This window comes from Neofelis nebulosa, chromosome 3, assembly GCF_028018385.1.
Source record: "Neofelis nebulosa isolate mNeoNeb1 chromosome 3, mNeoNeb1.pri, whole genome shotgun sequence".
Classification (NCBI taxonomy): domain Eukaryota; kingdom Metazoa; phylum Chordata; class Mammalia; order Carnivora; family Felidae; genus Neofelis; species Neofelis nebulosa.
In genome coordinates, this window is record NC_080784.1 from 29732737 (window position 1) to 29759266 (window position 26530).

Here is a 26530-nt window from a genome sequence, read left to right on the forward strand (position 1 = left end):
ATGAATTCTGATGAGAAAGCCAAGAATCAGAGAAGTCCCCTTCCCACGCGGATAGTGGTGGAGTTGGGCCGTAGTTTCACAGTGGGACACTGCTAGTTTCTCAAACAAGTGATTTGAAAGAAGTAAAAAAAACATAGGTGTAGCTTCTGCTCTGAAGTAGCTCATAGTCCAATAAGGGAGTTTAGATCTGTACCTATAAAAGTAGAAACACTAGTACCAAACAGTAAATGGTGTGTGGAACAGTACAAATATTAATAGAATAGATTAATATAGAATTAGTTTAGATTAATAATAGACTAATAATAGATTAATATAGAATTAATATAGAATTCTACAGAATAGAATTAATATAATAGGAATATTAGCAGTGTTAATAGTAGTTAGTAGTATAATAGAGGAAAAAGATATATGTGTGGTAAAAGTCAGTGGGTTCAGTGTGCCTCAAGGTCTGCTTTCCATTAATTTAGAATGGTTTAAAGTAAGCTTTTGGAAAATAGGAAGATTGTTTTCTGTAATCCTTTCCCAGGCCTTTGATTCCAAAAGGATTGTGTTAGAGGAGTTTTAAGTATTTTATGCAGTTCTTAAACACTTTTCAGTGGTGAATTAAATCTTTTATTATATCTGGCTGTGGACTCCATTGGATCATTTTCATTTCTTGTGATGGTTCAGTATAGCACAGGATGTTTGTCAAACAATGGCTGAGAAAACCTTTCCCCCTAGTGTTTTCACAAATCCTGCTGATTAGCTAGGTGGCGAGAAATGCCACCTGGTGGTTGTAGGACTCTCATTTTCCTCACGGTTGTCTGTGCTTTTCTCCTCTTTCTAGTTACAGTCACACTGGGACAGCCGATGCAGCTTCACACCATATGATTTCAATGAGTTTAAAAATAGCAAAGAAATCACTAAACCACTTGGCATAAAGATTCCCATGTGGAGAGAATGAGACAAAGTGAGTCTCAGAAAGAGCAACCAGGCAGAAAGCTCTACACCAGTCTTAAAATTCTCTAAGATTCAAGGAGAAGGAACCGTGAGATCCGTGAGACTTGTTGATTCTTTCCATTCCTTCCTCCCCCAGCCTTTCCCAAAGATGGCATGCAGGCACTCAGTAATTACTTGGACTGAGTGAATGGCTGCATGAATGAAGCATGATATTATGCAGTACCAAGTGAGAATTAGCAACACGACCCAAATTTAGAAGCAGATGGAATAGTCATACTTCTCTGAATCTGTAGGTGCTATACCATTGAAGTCTAGGACTGAATCATTCCTAAATATATAGTCATAAGATTAACTTATATTTTTTGCCTGTTTTAACAAAACCTGGTACTTATTTCCAAAGAAGCCAAATTTTCCAACTTAAAGAGTAAGAGTTTTCATGAATTAAGAACTTGATATGACTAGGTGACACCATAATTTATTGCCTAAATCAGTTTGCTTTGGAATGTTAGAGATTACAAACTATTAATATTTATGCTGTGAAGACAGCATAAACCAGAGTGTCCCTGGAAACCAGGATGTGTGATCACCTGTCTCATAACCAGCCTGTGTGCTATTTCCAGGCTTCACTCTCATTTATAAATTTTAAACATCATAAGGTACCACAGACTTCTAAGAGAACAGATTCTATTCATTTCTGAAGTGGAAGGAAATAACTATTTTCTTTTAATTTAATATATTCCAGGGACACCTGGGTTGCTCAGTTGGTTGAGCGTCTGACTTTGGCTCGGATCATGATCTCACAGCTTAGGGGTTGGGGCCCCACATTGGGCTCTGTGCTGACAGCTCAGAGCCTGGAGCCTGCTTCGGATTCTGTGTCTCTTTCTCTGCTTCTCCCCTGCTCATGCACTCGCTCTCTCTCTCTCTCAAAAATAAATATTAAAAATTTTTAAAAAATTAATATATTCCATTACTTCTATTTTCTAGTTGTGGAAGCAGCATTCTTAACTGTGACTGACTTTCTAGAGTGCTTGAGGCAAAAGAGTGCATTTACGGTGATTTTTTATCATTAGCGGGTCGCTGGCATAGGGCATTTCTAGTGGCAACATGGGAATTTTGAGTTAGAAGAGAGTCTAACATTGTGGAGCCCAGTACATATCATATTTTAGAGAAAAAAACCGAGGCCAAGAGAAGACCTCGCCGAAGTCAGTGGCAAATCTTGGATTAGCGCCTAGGGCTCTGGAGTTCTTGTCTAGAATCTTTCCCATTATGCGATGACAACATCAGTAATGGCTGAAACTTTTCGGGTGCTTACTGTGTACCATGCATTATGTGCAGCACATTACATGTCCTGTTGTCCTCTGGTCTTCACAGTGACTTTATGAGATTGCTGTTATTGTTGCCATTTTATAGATGAGGAAACCAAAGTTTAGAGAGTGAAATAAACAGCTCAAACTCTCACACCTCGTTAGTGACAAAAAAGACAGGATTTGAACTCAGGCAACTGACTACACCAGATATTTTTCACTACCATGCTGCTCTTTTGCCTGACTTTTCTATTAACTTCTTCAAGAGGTGTTCTGTTCATTGCTTAATTTCTTATTTTCAGAAATGCATTGCCTATTCACTCATACATTATACTGTTTAGAAAAACAGACCATACCCTCTTACTCTTTGTATCCTGAAAACATCTGTCTTTCTCTGCATATGTAGTTAAGCAACAAGTATTTTCTTAGTGCATTTATGAATTGTTTGAATAAAGCACTTAAATTGATGAAAGTGCTTTGTTGTTGTAAGGGTGAGAAGACATTCCTCGGGGCACCTGGGTGGCTCAGTCGATTAAGCATCAGACTTCAGCTCAGTTTGTGAGTTCAAGCCCCGTATTGGGCTCTGTGCTGATAGCTCAGAGCCTGGAGCCTGCTTCAGATTCTGTGTCTCCCTCTCTCTCTGCCCCTCACTCACTCACACTCTGTCTCTTTCTCTCTAAAAAAATAAACATTAAAAAAAAAAAGTGAGAATGTACATGTCCTAGGAGCTTCTAATGTTTGAACTTTCCATATATATGTATATATATTCTCTAAGCTTGGTTAGAGAAACTAAATTCTTTATAAATTGGCCTATTCATTTATAAGTTGTTATACATGGCACTCTCTAACTTCAGAGAACAGTCTGATTATAAGCCAAAACTCAAGGAAGTTAATTTGGGGGGTTAATTTTTAAATAATTTAATTAAAAATTTTAAATTTAAGGGGCGCCTGGGTGGCGCAGTCGGTTAAATGTCGGACTTCAGCCAGGTCACGATCTCGCGGTCCGTGAGTTCGAGCCCCGCGTCAGGCTCTGGGCTGATGGCTCGGAGCCTGCTTCCGATTCTGTGTCTCCCTCTCTCTCTGCCCCTCCCCCGTTCATGCTCTGTCTCTCTCTGTCCCAAAAATAAAAAACATTGAAAAAAAATAAAAATTTTAAATTTAATTAAAACATTTAATGATATTTCACACATTTAGGGGCACCTGAGTGCTCAGTTGGTTAAACATCCAACTCTTTTTTTTTTTTTTTTAATTTTTTTATGTTTTTTATTTATTTTTGGGACAGAGAGAGACAGAGCATGAACGGGGGAGGGGCAGAGAGAGAGGGAGACACAGAATCGGAAACAGGCTCCAGGCTCCGAGCCATCAGCCCAGAGCCTGACGCGGGGCTCGAACTCACGGACCGCGAGATCGTGACCTGGCTGAAGTCGGACGCTTAACCGACTGCGCCATCCAGGCGCCCCCATCCAACTCTTGATATCAGCTCGGCCCCATAATCTTGCGGTTTGTCGGTTCAAGCCCCATGTTGGACTCTGTGCTGGCAGCATGGAGCCTGCTTGGGAGTCTCCCCCCTCCCCCCACCTCTGCTCGAGAGAGAGGTTGCTCTCAATCTCTCTTTCTCTCTCTCAAAATAAATAAATAAACATTAAAAAATAACACATTTAAATAATTTCATAGAATTTAAGGATAGAGAATGCAAAAATGCAAATAACTGGGTCACACTGGTTGTGGTCTCTTTTTTTTTTTTTTCCATTAAAAAAAACTACTTCCAGACTTCATTTTTTTATATGAGCTTTGAGATAATTAAAAAAAAAAAAATTTTAGGGGCGCCTGGGTGGCGCAGTCGGTTAAGCGTCCGACTTCAGCCAGGTCACCATCTCGCGGTCCGTGAGTTTGAGCCCTGCGTCAGGCTCTGGGCTGATGGCTCTGAGCCTGGAGCCTGCTTCCGATTCTGTGTCTCCCTCTCTCTCTGCCCCTCCCCCGTTCATGCTCTGTCTCTCTCTGTCCCAAAAAAAAATTAAAAAAACAAATTTTATAATGCTTATTTATTTTTGAGAGAGAGAGTGCCAGCTGGGGAGAGGCAGAAAGAGGGAGACACAGAAACAGAATCAGGCTCCAGGCTCGGAGCTGTCAGTAGAGAGCCCAACGCAGGGCTTGAACCCACAAACCACAAGATCATGACCTGAGCCCTAGTCGAATGCTTTAACCACCTGAGCCACCCAGGTGCCCTGAAATAATTTTTAATTCAGTAAAGCTATATTGATTGTAAAAGTACTTTGTAGTGTTTAGTAAATTGTATCTTGTTTTCCAAATTCTATAATTGCTTTTTTACAAATTGCCCATAAACTTTCACTTACATGAGGATGATTGCTTAAACTGATTTGTGAGTTACATGCAGGGCATCTAAAGAGCTATTTTCTGAGGATATCATTTATTTTGTTTGTAAGAGACCACAAAAAGTATTTTTAGAAAGTTGTATTCTTGGATATAGAACAGCTTAATGATTTAGGAAGAACTTGAAGACTTACTCCATTTTTTTCTGAATATAAAATAATAGCATAATTAATTATAGCTCACTGTGATAATAGGGACAAAAATATTGAATATAGTTTCATGGGAGGTATATTGTTATCCTACTTTAGAATTTCTGAAAGATTACATGTTCATGTTTTTCTCAGTACCTTGCATGTCTCCTGTTTTGGCTGCTAACCTTTTAAGTTAAGTCTTTTCTAGACTAAAAATAGAACATGAGTTGGTTGCTCAAGGAACCAATTAATAATAGATGTTTCATTTTATGTACTCCTCTTATGTATTGTATGCAATCATTAACTTAGTGAACTGGAGAGAGGTTATCCAGGTCATTAAGAGCTGTGTTTCTAGATCTGAGAAGCCATAAACCAATATATACAATATAGGAGACAAAAAAAAAAAAAGACTTACTGCTTTGTATAGTTAGATTTTCAGTGAATGAAAGGTTTATGATTTGTGAATCACAGATTAATAAAAAATAAGGTATAACATATGACATATCAGCACTATTATAAATATAATAAATGTTTACAAAATAATAAATGAAGAGTTAGATAGCTAATAGGTAGATTGTATTGAAAAATCGTATGGATTTAGTGTTTAAGTGATTTATGATTTTTTTAAGATTTTTTTAATGTTTATTTTGAGAGAGTGAGTTCATGTATGCACACAAGTGAGGGAGGTGTGAGAGAGAGAGAGAGAGAAATGGTGGTGGGAGAGGGAGAGAGAGAAAGAGAGAGAGAATTCCAAGCAGGCTCCTCACTGTCAATGCAGAGCCTGATGCAGGGCTTGATCTCACAAATGGTGAGATCATGACCTGAGCCAATGTCAAGAGACAGATACTTAACCAACTGAGCCACCTAGGTGCCCCAAATGATTTCTGATTTTTAAAAAGTAAATGTATTATGAAGGCTGAGAAACAAGTAAGTAGGAAGTTTTCTTTTTCTTCTTTGAAAAAGTAATATTAAAGTTATATTTTTAACATTGTTCCTCATATAATTGTTGTCCAGTCTCTTTGTAAGACGGTGGTAGAAATGTTAGGAAGTAATGAGTGCTCTCCTTTCTGACAAATCAGTTTTATTTCATTTAGGTTCCAATTGTTGCAGTCACTGCCACTGCAAGTTCTTCAATCCGGGAAGACATTATACATTGCTTAAAACTGAAGAATCCTCAGATTACCTGTACTGGTTTTGATCGACCAAATTTGTATTTGGAAGTTGGACGAAAATCAGGAAACATCCTTCAGGATCTAAAGCAATTTCTTGTCCAAAAGACAAGGTGAAGAATTCATGGCTGATAAATTTTGGTGAACTATTTCCTTCTTAAATTTTTGTTTTATTTATTTATTTTTTACTATTTTCTTCTAATTCATATTTAACATATTTCAAATTCTACTTAGCTTTGATTCAAGTCAAGTGTGATGTCATATTAACAAGACAGTGACTGAGTAAATAGCCTATTTCTGAAGTCAGAAACGAATTCATCTGGTATTTTTCTACTTAATTTTACTTGAACAGGATATATGCTCTTTTTTTTTTTTTTTTTTTTTTAACTAAACTTTACACCCAATGTGGGGCTTGAACCAATGATCCTGAGATCATGAGTCACATGTTCTACTGACTGAACCAGCCAGACACACCGATACTCTTAATAATTGATAAGTAAACAACAAAAATAACTGAGTCTTTTTTCTGAATTCTATCTAGTTTGCTAATTATCTAACTAATTGAGTATTAAGGAATTTTATTTATTTATTAAAAAAATTTTTTTAATGTTTATTAACTTTTGAGAGAGAGAGTGTGCAGGGGAGGGGCAGACACACACACACACAGAATCTGAGCTGTTAGCACAGAGCCTGATTTGGGCCTTGAACCCACAAACCGTGAGATCATGACCTGAGCAGAAGTCGGACACTCAACCTACAGAGCCACCCAGGCACCATGAGTATTAGGGAATTTTAAAAGCCATCTTATTGATAAGTACTTTTGAGCCCTTACTATGTGCCAAGGACTCTCGTAGGTGCTTTATGTAAATGATGTAGTAATCCTTGTAACTGCTCAATAAGCTACATATTATTTTCATTTTACTGATGAAGAAACTGTCACTAGTACTTTGTCCTTTTTGTTTTGTTTGGAGGCATTTTATATATATGCTAAGAAGCTTTCCTTTGCCTTATTTCCCCGATCTGTCTCGTTGGTGAAAATCTTATAACTGTCATGTTATGAAATGTGTTAAGTCAGAATTCATGAAAATAATGTTTGTCCTACCAACACAAAGATAAAACAAATCTAGGCAAATAGAGTTTAAAGAACGTCATTAGTTTCTTCCTTAAGGACTACTGGGGTCCTTTAGGATGAGTTTTAATGTAGGATTTGTTATTGGCTTGATTGTACTACATTTAGATTAAAACAAGAAAGTAATGGGGACGCCTGTCTTGCTCTGTCAGTAGAGCATGCAGTTCTTGATCTCAGGGTTGTGAGTTCGAGCCCCACATTAGGTGTAGAGATTTCTTAAAAATAAAATATTTTTAAAAATAAATAAAAGATAAAACAAGAGGGGTGCCTGGGTGGCTCAGTTGGTTAAGCATCCGACTCTTGATTTCAGCTCAGGTCAGGTCATGATCTCACAGGTTCATGAGATAGAGCCCCACGTTGGGCTCTGCACTGACAATGTGGAGCCTGCTTGGGATTTCCTCTCCCTCTCTCTCTACCTCTCCCTGGCTGTGTCTCTCAAAATAAATAAACATTAAAAAAAAATAAAACAAGAAAGTAATGAATATATTCTGAGTACTCTGGCTGTGCTAGAGATCTCTCTGAAGTGAGTACTCATTGCACTTAACTTCTTTTGTACCCTAGAGGGAAAACATTCTCTTGAAGAAGGCTGCTTATTCTAGGCTAGAGTCTTTTAACAGTGGGATCATTATCTATTCTCCTAATCTTTGATCTCCTCTCCCATCCATATTTTTCTCAATCTCAGTGGCCTTCCCCTAATAACCTTCTTCTTTTGAAACTGTTTGCCTTTGTGTGTGTGTGTGTGTGTGTGTGTGTGTGTGTGTGTGTGTGTGTGTGTGACATTTTATCTTTTGGACTGTATTGTCCTTTTATGATATCTTATGTAAATGTTCTCTTACCATCTTCCATGTTAATTCTGCCAGTGAAGGTCCCTTAGCCCAGACTGTTATCAAACTCCCCCCCAACCCCAGGGTTCCTCCTTGCTTCTTCTTTACACAATTTTCAGATTCGCCATCTGAAAGTACATCCCTGAGTCTTGGCATTTCTCTCTGGTGCCTCCCTCTTTCCTGAGACTAAAGACCAGAATCCTTAGCCTGACATCCAAGACCATCCAAGATTTTTGTATTTAATATGACGCGGTTTTTCTGAGAGCAAAGCAAAAAAGATTTTTGCATCCCATTTTCAATACTTCAAGAACAGTATGGTAGCAGCCAACCATTGAGAGTCAGAATGCTTTCTGTAGATCATAGGCAAAGAGAAATTTTTCCCTTAATGAGCAATAATTAGATGGAGGGTAATTAAGACTTCAGAGTGTTGCCTTTTATTTCCATTTTATTCCCTTTATTTAATTCTACCATTTTTTTTCTAGTCATTGAGCTAACATGTTTGTTAAATCCTGACTTTGTTTTCTATAATCACGATACATTGAAATTGGGTAGACAAGCCTCTCATCTATCTAATTTAGTGATTAGATGAAGATAGATGTTTTTTTTCCCCTCCCAGAAATTGTTGTGAGGAAATAACAATGTTTAGTAAACCACTTGGTGAAGTAATAAACCCCCCCCTTTTTTTTGAAAGAGAGAGAGATGAGGGGGAGAGAGAAAAAGAGCGCAAGTGGGGGAGGGTCAGTGGGAGAGGGAAAGAGAGAATCTTAAGCAGGCTGCATGCCCACTCCCAAAGCGGAACTCTAGATCTCACAACTGTGAGAACGTGACCTGAGCCAAAATAAAGAGTCAGAGGCATTGCTACCTGAGCCACTCAGGCACCTCAGTAATGAATCCTTTTGTAATAGAGATTTTTACACCTTTGATTCTTCTGCTCTATAAGTTCAAATTTTTGTGTATTTTTTACCTTTTTTTAGTGTAGAAAGTGATACACAGTCTTAATATCGATGTGAACACTACAGATGCACATAAATTCCAGAGTACTTAGATCTTCCCATCTGATTCCTCACGTATCATCACTGTTGACGTCTGGGCACTTTATATATACCCTTCTGTTCTCTGTGCCGTGCAGATGTGCACTGCCAGCTTTTGTTGTTAGCTTTGTGCAGAAATAGGTACACAGTATATCCATTTTTTAGGCAGTGTTCTCCTTTGATTTAAAGTGTCTTTCCTAAGACACATGTTAAAATCTGCAATTATTACAGATATATCTCTTTCTCCCTTTATTTAGTTCTGTCTATTTTTGTTTCATGTGTGTTAAAGCACTGTTAATCGGTACATACACATTTAGGATTTTCATATCTTCAATAAATTGAAATGTTAAAGCTTTTTTCTTTTTCTTTTTCTTTTTTTTTTTTGCGTTTATTTTCGAGACAGAGAGAGACAGAGCACAGGTGGGGAAGGGGCAGAGAGAGAGGGAGACCCATAATCTGAAGCAGGCTCCAGGCTCCAAGCTGTCAGCACAGAGCCTGATGCGGGACTTGAACCCATGAACTGTGAGATCATGACCGAAGCCATGATCATGACTGAGCCACCCAGGCTCCTCAATAAGTTGAAACTTCTATCATTCTTAGTAAAAAAGTGTCTTTGCTATCTTTCTGCATAATGTGAGGGCACATTAAACAAGGAGGGCACTTGTTGGGATGAGCACTGGGTGTTACATGTAGGCGCAGAATCACTGGATTCTACTCCTGAAATCATTATGGGACTGTATGTTAATTAACTTAGATGTAAATTTTTTTTTTTTTAATTTTTTTTTTTTTAACATTTTTTATTTATTTTTGGGACAGAGAGAGACAGAGCATGAACGGGGGAGGGGCAGAGAGAGAGGGAGACACAGAATCGGAAACAGGCTCCAGGCTCCGAGCCATCAGCCCAGAGCCTGACGCGGGGCTCGAACTCACGGACCGCGAGATCGTGACCTGGCTGAAGTCGGACGCTTAACCGACTGCGCCACCCAGGCGCCCCTAGATGTAAATTTTTAAAAAACTAATAAATTTTAAAAAAGGAAAAAAAGTTGGGGCCCTAATGTGTAGGATATTTCAATATTCACATTTTGTTGAAGAAATTTTTCTTCTTTGAGAAATGTGTGGGTTTTTAAAAAGTGTTTGTTTGTTTATTTTTGAGAGAGAAAGCATGTGTGAATGAGCAGGGGAGGGGCAGAGAGGAAGAAGAATCCCAAGCAGAGAGTGGGAGAGAGAATGCCAAGCAGACTCTGTACTGTCAGTGCAGAACCTGATGTGGGGCTCGAACCCATGAGCCCTGAGATCATGACCTGGGTCAAAATCAAGAGTCACACACTTAAATGACTGAGCCACCAGGTGTCCCATACTTAAGTTATTTGCTGTGAAGTTTTGTTACAGAAGCCCATTTGGTCGCTATCAAAAATTGCTTTGAGTAGATTATTCAGTAAAACTCTTGGAGTCAAATAACTACCTATTTTTTCTTCTCTGTTTAAGTATGCAGTGACTTTTGCCATAGTCCTTCTTAAAGGATTTAGATCCACACGATCTTTTATTGTTTGCTTAATTTCATAGTACGAATGTACATAATGATGATGAACATTAGGTGATGTTTTCACAATTATAGTTCTGCTGTGAATATTTGTGTCTATGTGTCTTTTGGTAAATGTGTAAATGTATTTGTAAAATAGATTCCTGAAGTTGAAATTGTATCAAAATGTGTATGCATTAAAAAATAAATAAGACAGGCACTTGGGTGGCGCAGTTGGTTAAACATCTCTTGGTTTCAGTTCAGGTAGTGATCTCACAGTTTTGGGAGTTCAAGCACCACATCCGGTTCTGTGCTGGCAGTGCGGAACCTGCTTGGGATTCTCTCTCCCTCCATCTCTGCCCCTCCCCTGCTGGTGCTGTCTCTGTCTCTCTCAAAATAAATAAATAAACCAGTTTTTCCTAAATACAAAATAGCACATTCTTTTTCTTAAGTCAGCATAAATGAATGTATTTATGTAAATGACTGTATTGAGAAATCAGACCTTTTCATTTTTAATAAACAAGCACAGGTTTCAGGGCACTCGGGTAGCTCAGTTGGTTAAGCGTCCGACTCTTGATTTCGGTTCAGATCATGATCTCACTGTTCATGGGTTCAAGCCCGCATGGGGCTCTATGCTGATGGTGCAGAGGCTGCTTGAGATTCTCTGTCTCCCCTCTCTCTATGCCTCCCCCTGCAAAAAATAAATAAATAAATAAAAACCTTTAAAAAAAAAAAACAGCACGGGTTTCTAAAACAGACTTTGAACAGATGTTTTCTATAATAGTTACAGTCTCAAGATTACTAGTAAATACTTCTTTGAACTATAAAAATGATCTTTAATGTTATAAGAAGTTACTGCTTTTTTAGTAAACATACATAGAAACTCATTTTTTTGATCATGAGAGAATAGGAATAATGTAATATAAATTGTATCCATTCTCCTATGTAAATAGTCACTTATCTTTCTCCTATAAATGAAGACTAATTTTTCACCTAGTGCTTTTGCATTTCTAAAAGTATGAAAATTGCGTTTCAGTAGTTTGTAAGCTTTTATCAAGGCTTTTACTTAAATAAGTAAACTTGTCTCTTGTTTAAACAAAAAAATGAGTCAAAAGTGTTTGGGATTTAGTATAATTTATTTCCACATTTGACTTTCCACATTTTTATGGAGTTAAATATATCCTTTTTTCTATATGATTTCTCTTTTTTAGTGTTTTACTTAAAAAATTAATTAAAAATTTAAAAATTAAATTAAAATTGAATTAAATTGAAATTTTAAAAAGAAAGGGGAAATTCAATAAGGCAAAACTCAAACTGGTTTTGGAAACTCAAACTGAAGGCTATATATTTATGTTTGTTCTCTTGGTTTTGTTTTTTTGTTTTGTTTTAGTTCTACCTGGGAATTTGAAGGTCCAACTATCATCTATTGTCCTTCCAGAAAAATGACAGAAGAAGTTACAGCTGAACTTAGGAAGGTGAAGTTAGCCTGTGGAACATACCATGCAGGCATGTGTGTTACTGCAAGGAGAGAGGTTCATCACAGGTTCATGAGAGATGAAATTCAGGTGTGAAGATCCATCATCATTACTCTCTATTCTTCCATGGATACAGATATTTGTCTAATATTTGCCATATCTTTATGGAATACTTTGTGTTGAGTTTAAAGAAGTCTCTCTCATAAAGGGAATTAATATATAATGTGTAAGATAGATATATGAACAAACTACTGCAGACTAGTCTTAATAGGAGCCTGCACATAGAGATTAGGTGCACAGAGGAGGGAACGCTAGCTGTTAAGGTAGCTTGTACTGTGGAGATGGTCCATCCAGGAAGAAGCTATTTGAGTGGAGAGTGAATAGAAGTTTGTTGTATGCTAGGCCAGTCGGTGATGAGGGAAAGGGCATTGGTTATGGAATTCCAGGAAAAGGGACTAGCATGTGCAAAGGCACTGTGGTATGAGAGGGCCTGCTGGGTTCAGGAAATTGGGAGTATGAAATGGTTAGAGAGAAAGGGAGTGTGGAGTAGGAATGGTACAAGGTATAGGTGAAAAGGCAGGGAGGAACTGTTAGAAGGTCACAGGAAAACAGTTTAAGGGGTGGTTGGCCAGGTTATGGGTGGCCTTAAAACCTGCAGAGAGGCAGGCTGGGATTGATGTGATGTGCCTGTAGTTTTTCTAGACTACTTTAGCCTTAGAGTTTTTTATTTAACTTTTCATTTAAATTTTAATTCATTTTTTAATAGTTAAAACAAATTAAAGTAGAATAATTCTTGTTGAAGTTGATGTGAGGGAGAAAGTGTTCCAAGAGTCTTCCAGTCTCCCAGGACAGTCCATGTGTCAGAGCTCCGCAAAATAGAGTTTGAAAGCCATCATGAAGACGACTCTGTGTTTTTGAGCAAGATAATACTATTCTAGAAACATTGGATTAGCAACCCTAAGCAGGATTGATTTGAAGGAGAAAAACAATAAAGTTAAATGGGTATCAGTGACCTTACTGTGAAGTGCTCCAACTGAGCTTCCTGTAGCGATCGGAATCCTAGTTTAATGGGTGTTTTGCAGAATATTTAGGAAGATTTAGATACAAACCACATTGGTAGGTTTAAATCAACAGCTTCATGCCATCAACATCATACCCAAGGTCTGTCACTGTAAGCCTGTGGACTAGCTCTCCTCTCAAGAGAGGAACTTAACTTCTTTGCATTTTCGGCTCAGTTGGTCTTCCATTTCCCCTCTGTCTAGCTCTGTAGGTGTTGTTCAGACAACCTACCTCAAGTATGGTTCATATGTACTGTCTGTGAAGCTCACTGTGCGTTGTCATGCTGTAACACATTCCTGCCCTAAAAGCACCTATTCTCTTTCTTCCTCTTCTTTCCAAAGGTAGTAACAGCTATCACAACTGCTTAGAGTTCCCTAAATTCTTACATGTGTATACTTTTATTCCATTATCTCAGGACTTTGAAAGTTACCAGATAAAATTTATTGGCTGCTGCTTACTGAATCTTAACAATTGATGTTTGAGCTATTAACTAATCAATGATTTCTTTCATCTTGTTTTATTATTAGTCATTTGGGTAGAAACATCTTCTACAGATATGAGAGATTGCAAACTTTATCTGTTAGGTTGTGATGGGAAACTTTATTGGATGCATCTGGTTTCCAGTGAAACCTGTGTTCACTGAAACATTAATACTTTGAAATATGGCTTTAAAAACCTCACAGAGATCACTAATTATACTTAATATCTAGAAAGGTCTATGTATGTATGTGCCACTATATATTCCCTCTCTATGGCAGGATGTCAAAAAGTTTTATCCACATTATGAAAATTAATAAATTAATATTGATGGTGTCACCCTAGGCTGACATCAGGAGTTCTGCTGTATATGACAACTATTTAATAAATAATTCAGAAGCTTCACATTTGCATTGAGAGTTCTCAAACACCTTCTCAAGATGATGAAAATACATTTCCTCATCTATATAGAATAGTCTGATGCTCTTGGAATTGATTACCTTCCATTGAATATTCATTGAGTGCCTACTGAATGCATACATGTACAGAATTCTGGATGTTCATTCTCCTCTCTTTCTGAAGTTGATTTATACTTTGGTGTGGACCTAAAAGTACAGCTGACCACCCAGCTCACTACCTTAGCTCTTAATGCCTTAGATTGATTGATGCTTAGAATCTTAGTATTTCCTATTTTATAATTTTAGAGAAATGTTTTTCTTTCCCATTATTCTTAACCATATCTAACCTTATTCAGATGTAGATTTGCATTTTTAGTTTGTGACCATTCGTTCTTACTCTTAGTCCTGATTTTTAGTTTCAGGTCCTTTCATATTTTATTTGCCTTTTCAAGGTGACTTGAATTCCTCTTCTTTCTGGGATGAGGCTGTGAATAAATTATTTGATAAAATATCTATATTTTTACCTGAGCATTTATGATATTTTGAAAATCATGCCTGTAGAATAGGGTGATCTCATCTGAAAAGAGTATCATAAAGGGGCACCTGTCTGGGTCAGTAGGTAGAGTATGTGGTTCTTTTTTTTTTTTTTTTTAAGTTTTAGTTATTTATTTTGAGAAAAAGAGAGAGCATGAGCAGGGAGAGGGCAGAGAGGGAGAGAGAGAGAACCTCAAGCAACCTCTGCATTGTTGGTTTGGAGCCTGACAGAGGGCTAGAACCCACAAACCGTGAGATCATGACCTGAGCCGAAATCAAGAGTTGGACACTTAACCGATTGAACCACCCAGGTACGTGGAACATGTGGTTCTTGATCTCAGGGTTGTGGACTTGAGCTCTAAGTTGAGTATAGAAATTAGTTAAAGATAAAATCTTAATAACAAAAGAGTATCATATGATGAAAATTAGATCTTCAGAGTTCTCACTGCACACACATACACACACAAACACACACACACACGCAAATAGTAACTATGCAAGGTAATGGATGTTGTAAGTAATTTTATTGTGATAATCATTTTGCAGTGTATATGTATATAAAATTATCACATTATGCATCTTACATAATGGTATATATCAATTATATTCCCAATAAAGCTGAAAAAATTTGACTCAGAAATACAGTTTAAAAAACCCTTAAAATTATGTTGCTTATTTACTCTGAAATATAACAAAATAGCCCAGTCTTTTCACTCAAAGCTCGCTTTCTTTCTTTCTTTCTTTCTTTCTTTCTTTCTTTCTTTCTTTCTTTCTTTCTTTTTTAAGATTTTATTTTTATTATCTCTATACCCAACATGGGGGCTTGAACTCACAACCTTGAGATAAAGAGTCTCATGCTCCACTGACTGAGCCCACCAGGCACCCCTCAAAGCTTTTTCTTTTTTAAAAAAATTTTTTTAACGTTTTATTTATTTTTGAGACAGAGAGAGACAGAGCATGAATGGGGGAGGGGCAGAGAGAGAGGGAGACACAGAATCGGAAGCAGGCTCCAGGCTCTGAGCCATCAGCCCAGAGCCTGACGCGGGGCTCGAACTCACGGACCGCAAGATCGTGACCTGAGCTGAAGTTGGCCGCTTAACCGACTGAGCCACCCAGGCGCCCCTCAAAGCTTTTTCTTAATAAATTTCTATTCCTATCTTTTTCTTTAATCTTTCTTATACTTCCTTTTATCTGTTTCTTTCTCCTTTCCTTCCTTCCATCCCTCCTTCCTCCCTTTCTTCCCTCCTTCCTCCCTCCCTCCTTTCTTTCCTTCCTTCCTTCCTTCCTTCCTTCCTTCCTTCCTTCCTTCCTTCCTTCCTTCCTTCCTTTTTTCCTTCCTTCCACTCTTGGTCCATCTTAATACATTTTTTTTTTTTTTAAAATAGCACTTTATGTTGGTTACACACATAGTTTAAAGAACCAGCTGGTTCTATAGTGCTAACAATGAGAACAGTAGCCTCTCACTCTCCTTCCTTCCCTACTTCTGTTACCTATTCTTGTCTCTTTTAGTTTAATCTTTTGGTGTTTACCCCTAGATCTTGCAATGATTGCTTTTACTGTTACTACTTAGTTTTTTATTTATTAGATTTAGGCATTGCCACTGACTTCCTATTATGAGGAATGAAAGTTTAGCTTCCTTTCACACCCCTTCCTGCCCTTCTCCTCACTCCATTTATGTATTTCTAACCCACTTTCCTCCCAACATTAACAATTTGGTTAGATCAGTATATATATGTATATATGTTTAAATGTTATATATTTACGTAATTATTTCTCTGCAAATGCTTTTATTTCTAAGCCATGTAGTATATAGTTACTTTTCTTGTACATCTTCTTTTGTTGCTAATACTTTAAAATTTTTTGGTTATTTTTGTGTTCTCACTAATTCTTCCCTAGAATTTTCCCCAATCATGTAAATCTTATTTCAGTATGCTTATACATATTAGATATCTACTAATTTTATCTTTTTAAAGATGCAAAGATAAATTCATGTTTCATTTTACCATCTTTAATGAGAAGTTTTCCTTCCATCTATAATAATGCTAAAAATATTAAGATAATGTGTAATCAGGTAAGGACTCTTGAAACGTCATAATAACAAAGACTCTTAATATAATAAGTGCTTTAAGAGTCTGTTGTGTGTCTTGTACTCATAGGTGTTCAGAGAGACCACTTTATTTGCTACTTAAGTGAGGAATTAGAAATCCTGTTTTATGGTTGCCAGTCCCTGATTTGTAAATTGTGCAGATGATCTTTTAACCTGTGATTGTTTGAAATTATATGAAGTTCAGTTCCATGCCAGGGACTTTAGTTAATGAACTAATTAATTACTTTTACCACAAGGTAAAGATGTAAGGCTTTGGTTCTGCTACATATTTGTCAAACTACATTATTGTTTATTCCTAGTGTGTCGTGGCTACCGTAGCTTTTGGCATGGGCATTAATAAAGCTGACATTCGCAAGGTCATTCATTATGGCGCTCCTAAGGAAATGGAATCCTATTACCAGGAGATTGGGAGAGCCGGCCGTGATGGACTTCAGAGTTCTTGTCATGTACTCTGGGCTCCAGTAGACATTCAGTCAAATAGGTAAAAACATTTCTTGCTTTCACCCTTGCGGATTTCTTTCTTTCCACATAAGCTTTGAAAGTATTTGTAGCAGCATCCAGACTTTCAAGTAATGTGTTAGGTGCATTTGAAACCAAACCCAAACAAGACATCTCCAGAACATTCGTGGTAAGTGTTGCCACCCAGAGGAGATGACCTGATGTCAGCTCTACCTCATTTAGTGTGAGGAATTAACTAAATGGGGACTATACTGGGAATGGAACATAGATCGTATGGGTGCTTTCCTAATCGTGCATGGACAAACTATTTTCTGTCTCCCCAGGTCCTCTCAAGTTTGATATATGTTCAGCCATAGTTTCTTCAGATACCGTTTATTTTGTTATTGGTTCTTTCTTCCCATGCTACAGTGGTACTTATTCCAAGAGACTTTTTACCAATTCCTGTTTGTCTCTCCTTACCATCTGTTTCTTTTGTTCTATGAAAGCATGCCAGCTCTCATTGACTGTGTGTGAATAATCATGTTGCACTGTACCCATTCATTGTACTGATTGACTACCATGAAAAAAATGAAAGAGTTCAGTGTTTAAATGTAAGAAAACTTAAACACAAAGCAAATCTTCGTTGGCATGTAAATTCTATGAGATTTATATAGGAAAGGAAAACTTAATCTTGCAAAAATTTTAGGGGCAGCAGTTAGCAACTGATTCCCTCTTCCAGAGGGGCGATAAAACCTCAGGAAAAAAACTTATATATGGTAACTGATGGGGCTGTTAAGATGAGGTATTTTCAAAATGCACCTCCATGTAGCTGAATAAATTGAGCTCTTGAATGGACATATTAGCTCATGTTATTAAAATGATAAGAGTGCCTATCCAATCCTGTTTTTATTTCATTCATCATTCAGCAGTGCTCTGTTTTGAGTGCCCACTATGTTCTAAGCATTATGCTCTGTGCTGGGGATACAGTGATAAATAAATGAAAACAGATATGGTTCCTGTTTTCATGGGGCTTGGAGTATAATGGAAATGGAAGATCTTAATCGCAGAATCACACAAGTATGAATACATAGGGTTCATTTTCTGTTCTGCATTTGTGTTTGAAAATTCCAATAGTGGAAAGATTATTTATTTAAAAAAAATTTTTAATGTTTATTTTTGAGAGAGAGACAGAGAGACAGAACTGAGCAGGGAGGGGGCAGAGAGAGGGAGACAGAATCTGAAGCAGGTTCCAGGCTCTAAGCTGTCAGCACAGAGCCTGACGTGGGGCTCAAAATCATGATCTGTGAGATCATGACCTGAGTGAAGTCAGTCACCCAACTGACTGAGCCACCCAGGCTCCCTGAAAGATTTTTTAAAAGAGATCATGCAAATCCGTGTAAGATTGCAGCTGTGTTAAGTACAGGGAAGGAAAGTTACATTGAGTAGTGTATAATAGGGTGTGTATTTACCAAAAAGGTCAGGTAAGACTTCTTTCAAGAGGTGGTAGGGTAAGTTGATCTGAAAGAAGAATAGAGATTCATTAGGTAAACATGTTTGATATAAATTTTAAGCTTATCATTTTAAGAGTAGTGGTAGCTTTTGTTTCTTAACACGGTCAATAAAACCATCCCCTCAAACAGAACATTACTGTTTTTCTCTTGACTGTTGTCTATGTAAACCTTTTTATAAACTGAAATAATCGGTATAGAGTATAGCTCTGCATGATACTATTAAATTTGGGATTGTATCAAGCGTATGCTGATTCCTGCCAATTCTGATTTATTTGTACATTGTGATAAAAGGTGCTGAATACTGAACAGCCCGAGTTTTATATTATGACTTTACAGGTTCATTAGTAGATATAGTTCCTGTTTATCTGAGTCTCAAAAGATATATTAAATGGTTATCTCATTAAGATTTCACAGGAAGTAACAGTGATTACTAATCAAATAACGGTGCCAGAAAACCCATGCTTAAATCTTGAGTGTAGACAGGTTGTTCTTTGCAGCCATCCTATGGGAAATAAAACTATAGGATTTAGGACAGATCTGTGTCATCCTTGTGACAAACCTCTTTAGAAAACGCAAAGTTTGAGAATAAATAGAGTTGCTGGTTCTCACTGAAAAGGTTACTGTAATTTATAAAGTTTAATCTCAATTTAATAGATCTTCCAACTGGTTCCATCTGATTTCTATTTACGGTATTGCTTTTAGAATCTTTCTCTTTTTTCAACTTATTTTTATTATGTGGAATATTGTGCTTTATTTTAATAGTCTTATAAGAAGAATAACTATTAACTGAATTTGCTTTTAGACGGTTATAATTTCATGTTTGTAGATTTGTTACTGACACTGATGACAAAAAGTAGGTAAATGTAGGTCATTTAAACCAAATATAAGGGAGTCTATAGTACTTAAAAGTGTAGGCATTGTTTTCTTTGTTCTTTCTGAGGAGAAGGAAGTGAGAAACAAAGCAAAAAAGGAGCTACAGTTGATCCTTGAACAACTTGAGGGTTAGGGCTGCCCATTCCCCAGGCGGTTGAAAATCTGCATATAACTTTGACTCTCCCAGTAGCCTACTTGTTAACTGGAAGTGTTAGGGATAACATAAACAGTTGATTAGCACTTATTTTGTGTGTTAAATCTATTATATACTATAGTCTTACCATAAATAATCTAAAGAAAATAAAATGTATTTTAAAAAATCATAAGAGAAAATACATTTACAGTACCATACTGTATTTATAAAAAAAAGTTCACATGTAAGTGGACCCATGCAGTTTAAACTCAGGTTGTTCAATGGTCACCTGTAATTTTTAGCCCATGAGCTAGGAAGAATGAGATTAGTAAGAACTAGAGTTAATAGAAGAGACTTTTAGGTAAATTATGTGGGAAGTCATGGTGGTTGGTGGTGTTAAATCATAAAAATGTTTTTGAATAAGAAATCATTTGGGTGTTCAAACTTTCCAGAACTCACTTAACTGGATTCCCTGTTGGTGTAATCTTTGAGAATTGTGCAGAGGTGTTTTTATCTGTCAGAAGGTTGAATAGTCATAATATTAGTGAGGTCTGTTTTGATGAGGATCAGGATTATGAATTAGATCTTATATGTAAATATTTTCTTTTGATATATCTGAAATGTATTCAATTCAGACTTCTGTTTATTATTATTATTATTATTATTATTATGAGACTTATGTTTATTCTTGAAAGAATTCTTGGAAAGACATGCCAAGGGAGATTGTCATCTTCTGATATCTGATATTCATGGGGTTTCTTCAAAGAAGACTAGAATTAACAGAGTCAGGATGAGTCACAGCAGCATTAACTTTTTAAAAACAAAGATGTCTTGGGGCCCTTGGGTGGCTCAGTAGGTTGAAGTCCAACTTCAGCTTAGGTCATGATCTCAGTTTGTGAGTTTGAGCCCTGCATCGGGCTCTCAGTGGAGCCCGCTTGTCCCCCCGCCTCTCTCTACACCTCCCCCACTCACTCTCTATCTCTCTCAAAAATAAATAAACATTTAAAAAAAATATGTCTTTAGCATTTCTTTTTTTTTTCTAACTTGTTTTATTTTTTATTTTTTAAAATTTACATCCAAATTAGTTAGCATATAGTGCAACAAATGATTTCAGGAGTAGATTCTTTAGTGCCCCTTACCCATTTAGCCCATCCCCCCTCCCATAACCCCTCCCGTAACCCTCAGTTTGTTCTCCATATTTATGAGTCTCTTCTGTTTTGTCCCCCTCCCTGTTTTTATATTATTTTTGTTTCCCTTCCCTTATGTTCATCTGTTTTGTCTCTTAAAGTCCGCATATGAGTGAAGTCATATGATTTTTGTCTTTCTCTGACTGACTAATATCACGTAGCATAATACCCTCCAGTTCCATCCATGTAGTTGCAGATGGCAAGATTTCATTCTTTTTGATTGCTGAGTCATACTCCATTGTATATATACACTACATCTTGTTTATCCATTCATCCATCGATGGACATTTGGGTTCTTTCCATACTTTGGCTGTTGTTGATAGTGCTGCTATAAACATGGGGGTGCATGTGTCCCTTCGAAACAGCACACCTGTATCCCTTGGATAAATGCCTAGTAGTGCAATTGCTGGGTCGTAGGGTAGTTATATTTTTAGCGTTTTGAGGAACCTCCATACTGTTTTCCAGATTGGCTGCACCAGCCTGCATTCCCACCAGCAGTGCAAAAGAGATCCTCTTTTTCCACATCCTCGCCAACATCTGTTGTTGCTGAGTTGCTAATGTAAACCCATTCTGACAGGTGTAAGGTGGTATCTCATTGTGGTTTTGATTTGTATTTCCCTGATGATGAGTGATGTTGAGCATTTTTTCATGTGTCGGTTGGCCATCTGGATGTCTTCTTTGGAGAAGTGTCTATTCATGTCTTTTGCCCATTTCTTCACTGGATTATTTGTTTTTTGGGTGTTGAGTTTGATAAGTTCTTTATAGATTTTGGATACTAACCCTTTATCTGATATGTCATTTGCAAATATCTTTTCCCATTCTGTCGGTTGCCTTTTAGTTTTGCTGATTGTTTCCTTCACTGTGCAGAAGCTTTTTATTTGGATGAGGTCCCAGTAGTTCATTTTTGCTTTTGTTTCCCTTGCTTCCGGAGACGTGTTGAGTAAGAAGTTGCTGTGGCCAAGATCAAAGAGGTTTTTGCCTGCTTTCTCCTCGAGGATTTTGATGGCTTCCTGTCTTTCATTGAGATCTTTCATCCATTTTGAGTTTATATTTGTGTATGGTATCAGAAAGTGGCCCAGGTTCATTCTTCTGCATGTTGCTGTCCAGTTTTCCCAGCACCACTTGCTGAAGAGATGTCTTTATTCCATTGGATATTCTTTCCTGCTTTGTCAGAGATTAATTGGCCATATGTTTGTGGGTCCATTTCTGGGTTCTCTGTTCTGTTCCATTGATCTGAGTGTCTTTTCTTGTGCCATGTCTTTACCATTTCTAACAATTTTAAATAAGTTCAGTATTATGGAAAAGATCAGTTGTAATTGTTTGAAAGAGGAACTTAATTCTGATGTTTTATTGGTGTCCCATAATAGCCTATAGTACAGAGATAGTTTTAGGAGGATGGGAAGTCCTCTGAAGAGTAAATAGGGATGAAGGCTCATATTTGGATCATGAGCCTCTTTCAGTATTGCCTACATAGGTGTTTTTAGTTTCTCATATAAAATAAATAAAAATAATAACTTTTTACTGGGAAAATGTAAAATTCATGTATAGTGGAAAAATTACCAAAAATCATGTAGCATATAAATCAAAATGAAAAACTTTAGGGTTTATAGTAATTTTTCAAAGGCAGCTAAAAAATTGAATCTTAGGCATAGGCATAGAATTCCTTTAAAAGTAATTTTCATAAAAGTCAGAAAAATGCTTGTTTCTCGTGTGGGTATTGACTGGTGAGGGACACAATAACTTTCCGGGATGATACAAATTTTTTTTTATCTTGATGGAGGTGTGAGTTCTATAGGTTATGAAAAATAACAATAAATTTAAAAGTAAGAAAATCACTGATGCAATTTTATTTATTAACTTGTAATATTTGTAATTGACAGGAACCTCCTTAGTCAGATACCCAGTGAAAAGTTTCGATTATATAAACTAAATATGGTGGCAAAGATGGAAAACTATCTTCTTTCCAGAAGATGTAGGCGACAGTATGTATTATTTTTCTTATACTAATTAGTAACAGATTTATGAATGGTGCTCCTTTAAGAAAAAGTTTTGCAAAGTAATTAGAAATATTTAGAAATAGTATTTTGTTGGTGTTACGTATGTGCTGATTTTTAAGGCAACTTTCTTTGTGCTTCAGTAAACTGAAGCCAGATAATGAGATCTCAGGTGAATCAATTAGTAATGATTTCACCTCATTATTTTCAGCAATAGTTTTAATATATATGGTTTTGTTCTTTTATTTAATTTTAAATTTTCTCTTGGGTAGAATCATCTTGTCTCATTTTGAAGACAAACAACTACGAAAGGCCTCTGTGAGTATTATGGAACCTGAAAAATGCTGTGATAATTGCAGGTCCAGGTAAAGAGTTTTTCTTCTACATAGACTTTCTAAAAGTCTTTTTCTTCCTTTTCAAATAATTTTTAATTGAGTTTTCATTGAATGATATGCATTGTAGTTTTTAAAAAACAAAATCTTTATTTAAATAGAAGACAAAGCAAACAATATTATTTTACTTTATCAATAGGTAAACCAATAAAATGATGGATCTAAATCTATCAGTAATTATATTAAATGTAAATGGTCCAAAGGTACCATTTAAAGGTAGACATTGTTAGAATTGACTTAAAAATATGACCCAACTAGGGGCTCTGGGCTGGTTCAGTTGGAAGAGCATGTGACTGTTGATCTTGGGGTCATGAGTTTGAGCCCACATTGGGTGTAGAGGTTACTTAAAAATATATGGGGCCCCTGGGTGGCTCAGTTGGTTAAGCATCCAACTCTTGACTCTAGCTGAAAAGTTCCTGGGATTGAGCCCCACGTTGGGCTCTGTGCTGAGAATGTGGAGCCTGCTTGGGATTCTCTCCCTTCTTCACTCTCTGCCCCTCCCCCACGTGGATGCACTGTCAAAATAAATAAACTTTACAAATAGATAAATAAGCTTTAAAAAAGAACAAAAATATGATCCAACTATATCCTGTCCATAAGAAATTCACCACAAGTATAATTATATAGGTAGGTTAAAAATAAAAGGCTAACAATTGTATATCATGGTAACACGGATCAGAAGAAAGCTGGGGTTGTTATTTTAACATTAGACAGTGGAGCCTTTGGAAAAAGAATATTGCAAGGGATAAAGAAGGACATTACATGATGATAAAAATGTTATTTACCAATGAATCCTAGTTCTCCACAGAAAGACACATACATATGTATATGTATACACACACATACACACACACGCGCTCACAGTGGTTTTAAGGAATTGGCTGATGCAGTTGTGGGGATTGGCAGGTCTGAAATATGTAGGGCAAGCTGGCAGGCTGCAAAGTCAGGCAAGATTTCTGTGTGAACAGTTTTGAGTCACAATTCCTTGTTTTCCAGCAAACCTCAGTCTTTGTTCTTTAAGGCCTGCTTTTGATTGGATGAGACTCACATTATCCATGGTAGTCTCCTTTTTCTTAAAGCCAACTGATTGTAAGTGTTAATCCTTATCTGCAACATACCTTTGTAACGATATTTAGGTTAGTGTTTAAGCAAATAATTGGGCCAAGTTGACACATAAAGGCAACCATCATATCCAAGAATACAGAATCCTAAATAAGTATGTAGTTAACAAAAGAAGTGACAATTAAAAGGAGAAATACAGAAATCTATACTTACAGTTGTCAACTTCAGCATCTTCTCTCAGTAATTAAATGAACTAGTAGACAGAAAATCACTGAGACAGAAAAAATGAACAGGACTATTAACAAACTGGATCTAAGAACACTCCGCCCAACAACAGTGGAATAAACATTCTTCCCAGGTACAGACGGAATGTTCACAAACATAGATTATATTCCAGGTCATAAAACAAACCTTAATAAATTTAAAAGAATTCTGTTCATATGGAGTGTGTTTTCCTACTATAATGGAATTAAACTAGAAATGAGTAACAGAAAAATACCAGGAAAGTCTCCAAACACTTAAAGATTAATAGCACACTGCTAAATAACCCATGAGTGAAAAGGGAGGTCTCAAGGTAAACTGAAAATATCTTGAACTGAATGAAATAAAAATGCAAAATGTATGTGATGCAGCTAAAGCAATAATGAGAGGGAGATTTAGAGCATTAAATACTCATAATAGAGGAAACGTTTCAAATCTGTAATTAAACTTCCACCTTAGGAAGCAAATAAGAGCAAAGTAAACTAAAAGGAAGCAGAAGGAAGTAGATAATAAAGAGCATAAATGAAATAGAAAACAAAATCAAAGACCTCCAAATCACATTCTTTGAAAGAGTCAATAAAATTGATAGAAACTTCTAACAAAAAAAGAGGAGACACAGGAGTTCTTAATATTAGGAATGAAAGAAGAATTTCACTATAGGCCCAACAGACATTAAAAGGATAGTAAGGAAACAATATGAATAACTCAGTGTGCATATATTCAGAGGAAATGGACCCAATTCCTTGATAGTCTCAAACTAACAAAATTCACCCACAATGAAATAGATAATCTTTAATAGTAACCATTAAATGATAACAGTTATGGTTATTATTAACAGTATTTATTATTGTCATTAATAAATTGTTATTGTTTTTATTTCTTAGTAACAAATATTAATAAACAGTATTTTTATTATTGTTATTATTAATAAATAGTAGTTACTGTTAAAGAAATTAGGTCGTTGTTAAAAACCTCTGGAAATAAAATTCCCTCATCAAAATGGCTTAAATGGGAAATTTCTACCAAACATTTAAAAGAAGAAATCATGCCAGTTTTACAGTATGAGCCCATTTATATGATTTTCTCTCAAAAGTAAGACTATAGTATAGGAATGAAGAAAATCTCAGTGGCTGCCAGCAGTTAGAGGGAGGTGGAGGGTAGGATTACAAAGGGCTGTTAGTACAGGGGACTGTCTGAAGTGATGGAGTTGTTATGGGTCCTGATGGTGCTGGTGGCTGATTGTGGTAGTTAGGTGAATCTATGCGTATGAATCAATAGATGTGGTTAAATTTGTAGAAGTTTACACATGTTCAGGCATACAGTCAATTCAATTGTATATTAATTGAAAAAATAAAATAAAAACAAATGGTATACCTAGTTGGGTCAGCTGTATACCTAGGTGTGGTAGCTGTGTTACTATTAGACAAAAAAGTAACTATTAGGGATGGAGATGATCTCTGTGCAGTGACAAAAAGTTGCTTCACCAAGAGGACAGAATTGTTCTATGCACCTCAAAAAAAAGAAACCCCAAACCCTACAAATATACAAAGTATAAATTGACAGAACAGCTGGAAAAATCAACAAATCCACCATTAAAGCAGAGGAGTTTGATATAATTTTTAGTTATTGACAGGTTAAGCAATCCAACAATGGTGAGCTATAGAAAATGTGGTCAACGTAGTAACAAGTGATTTATTACACACTTGGTATTTAGAGCCTCGTACTAAGCAGTTAGAACAATGTATCTCAAACATTTTCACTTCACGATCCACAAATCTAATGATAATACCTGTAGGCACAGTAGGCTGTGCACTACTTGAGTGCAGGTTCTGTTCAGAACCGAGGTTAACTATACAGCACACTGGCTTGGAAGCATGGAATTAGAGACTGCACTTCTCAAACATACATGGAAGATGGATAAAAAATTTGATTCTGTGTTAGAGCAGAGCATGGTAAACAAATCCACTTTGCTGTCTGTGTGGATGACCCAAACATCTGGGAATGCAGCATACCCTTTGGTTTATATGTTGTCTATGGCTGTTTTTGCAGAGTTGAATGCCTAGTAGTTGTGACACAGAGACCATATAGCCCACAAAGCCTAAACTATTTACTATCTTGGCCCTTTATAAAAGTTTTCTAGCCCCTATGACTAGACTGTAGTGTTGTCTCAGAAGTTTTCTGTGTAATGGTAT

The 26530-nt window shown here is 36.6% G+C and overlaps 1 protein-coding gene across 6 annotated transcripts in view; it reads left to right on the forward strand.

The window, feature by feature from the left end:
- WRN (WRN RecQ like helicase) overlaps positions 1-26530 on the forward strand; it is a 154065-nt gene that overhangs the window by 84878 nt on the left and 42657 nt on the right. For all 6 annotated transcript variants that reach the window (XM_058720211.1, XM_058720213.1, XM_058720212.1 and 3 more), the window contains 5 exons: positions 5860-6047; positions 11828-12002; positions 16787-16968; positions 22510-22611; positions 22896-22988. In XM_058720211.1, the coding sequence (XP_058576194.1) occupies positions 5860-6047; positions 11828-12002; positions 16787-16968; positions 22510-22611; positions 22896-22988 (740 nt within the window). The remainder of the gene's footprint in view (positions 1-5859; positions 6048-11827; positions 12003-16786; positions 16969-22509; positions 22612-22895; positions 22989-26530) is intronic.